The 1,597-nt window shown below is 21.7% G+C and overlaps 1 protein-coding gene across 1 annotated transcript in view; it reads left to right on the forward strand.

Moving 5' to 3' along the window:
• Positions 1–108: 108 nt before the first annotated feature.
• Positions 109–1,597, forward strand: part of LOC122518086 (thyrotropin-releasing hormone-degrading ectoenzyme-like) — a gene marked incomplete in the record, with an annotated part of 5,877 nt that continues 4,388 nt past the window's right edge. The window contains 2 exon segments of the mRNA XM_043636765.1: positions 109–408; positions 1,025–1,205. Of these exon segments, the coding sequence (XP_043492700.1) occupies positions 146–408; positions 1,025–1,205 (444 nt within the window).

Here is a 1,597-nt window from a genome sequence, read left to right on the forward strand (position 1 = left end):
TTATTTATTAGACAAGGATAAGAACGAAGAATAAATTTAACGAAAATATTTTCTTTTGGAAATATTAAAAAAAAAAAACAAGTATAAAAATTATCGTTTAAGTTCAGATAATTGGCTGATCGATATATTCGACGAGACACCATTGATGACACCGAACAATTTGGCATTCGTAATGGGTAATTTGAAAGTTGTTGATCAAGTTTTGGTCAACTCGAAATGGTTGGTGACATTTTGGGCGGAGTTCGATACTACTTCTACTGGATTCTACATGTTAGACAAATTCGAACCTATTATCAATGGTTTAACCGACATTTTGTCTGTCCCTTATTGGCTACCAAAGTTAGACTTGATTTGCTTACCTTGGAAGATTGTCGAATCGTCTGGAAATCCTGGCTTGATTTCAATAAAGTAAGTAACCTACATTTATTATGTATTTCAATTATTTTGCTCGATCAAATGATTTAATTCAAGTTTATCTGATTATGAATGTATTCATATATTTATTTTTGTTTAATATTTATTTATTAATATTTCATTATTGGTATATGTTGTGAATAAATATAAGATTTTTATTAAAATTTTTTATTTTAATATTAATTATAATTAAAATATTAATATTATAATATTAATTATATATTATTATAGTATGTTAATAATATTATATAGTACTATAATATTAGTAGTATATTTTGTTGAAAATATAAATATACGATTTTTTTATATTAAATATATTGTATTTATAATATTAATAGTACTTTTATAGTATGTTAATAATATTATATAGTACTATAATATTAGTAGTATATTTTGTTGAAAATATAAATATACGATTTTTTTATATTAAATATATTGTATTTATAATATTAATAGTATTATTATAGTATTTAATTAATATTATAGTACTATACTATGAGATTTTTTTATTAAACGTGTGTGTGTGATATTATATTTATAATATGAATATTATTATTTTACTTTTAACTATTATTTTTTGTATTTAAATAAAAGAATATTTATTTTCAAGGAAATCATTGTTTTATACCAATGATCGATCACCATTGGTTACTAAAACGAAAGCTTTGAAGACGTTAATAGGTTTGCTTGGGGAACAATGGCTTGGTGGAAGGGTCAACGTCAATAGTTGGACGAATGAATGGTTATTGGAAGGGTCGTTACTTTATTTTCAACATTTGCTTATTGATAAGGCAAGGAATTTAATTCATTATTATTTTTTCATATTCTTTTGCTTTTATTTTTTTTTTTTAAATTATTATTATGCATTAAGAGTATTACACGTGAAAGGGTTTTTAAATTACTTCATTAATATAATATTTAATACAGTGTTATAATAATATTTTTAATTTATTTAATGTCATGAATAAATCAGAACATTAAAATCCAAATAAACTGTGTTGCATAATTACAAAAATTTACTTCACTTAAATCCAGTTGCATATTTTTAATTCTTGCATTTATTGCTAATAATTAAATAATTAACACGATGTATGATAAAACGTTTAATTTTAAACGATAATAATTATTAATTACATATGAAAAAAAGAAGAAGAGCAAAGTAGATTTAATGTAAATAATAAAA

This window comes from Polistes fuscatus, unplaced genomic scaffold (assembly GCF_010416935.1).
Source record: "Polistes fuscatus isolate 324 unplaced genomic scaffold, CU_Pfus_HIC Scaffold23, whole genome shotgun sequence".
Lineage (NCBI taxonomy): Eukaryota > Metazoa > Arthropoda > Insecta > Hymenoptera > Vespidae > Polistes > Polistes fuscatus.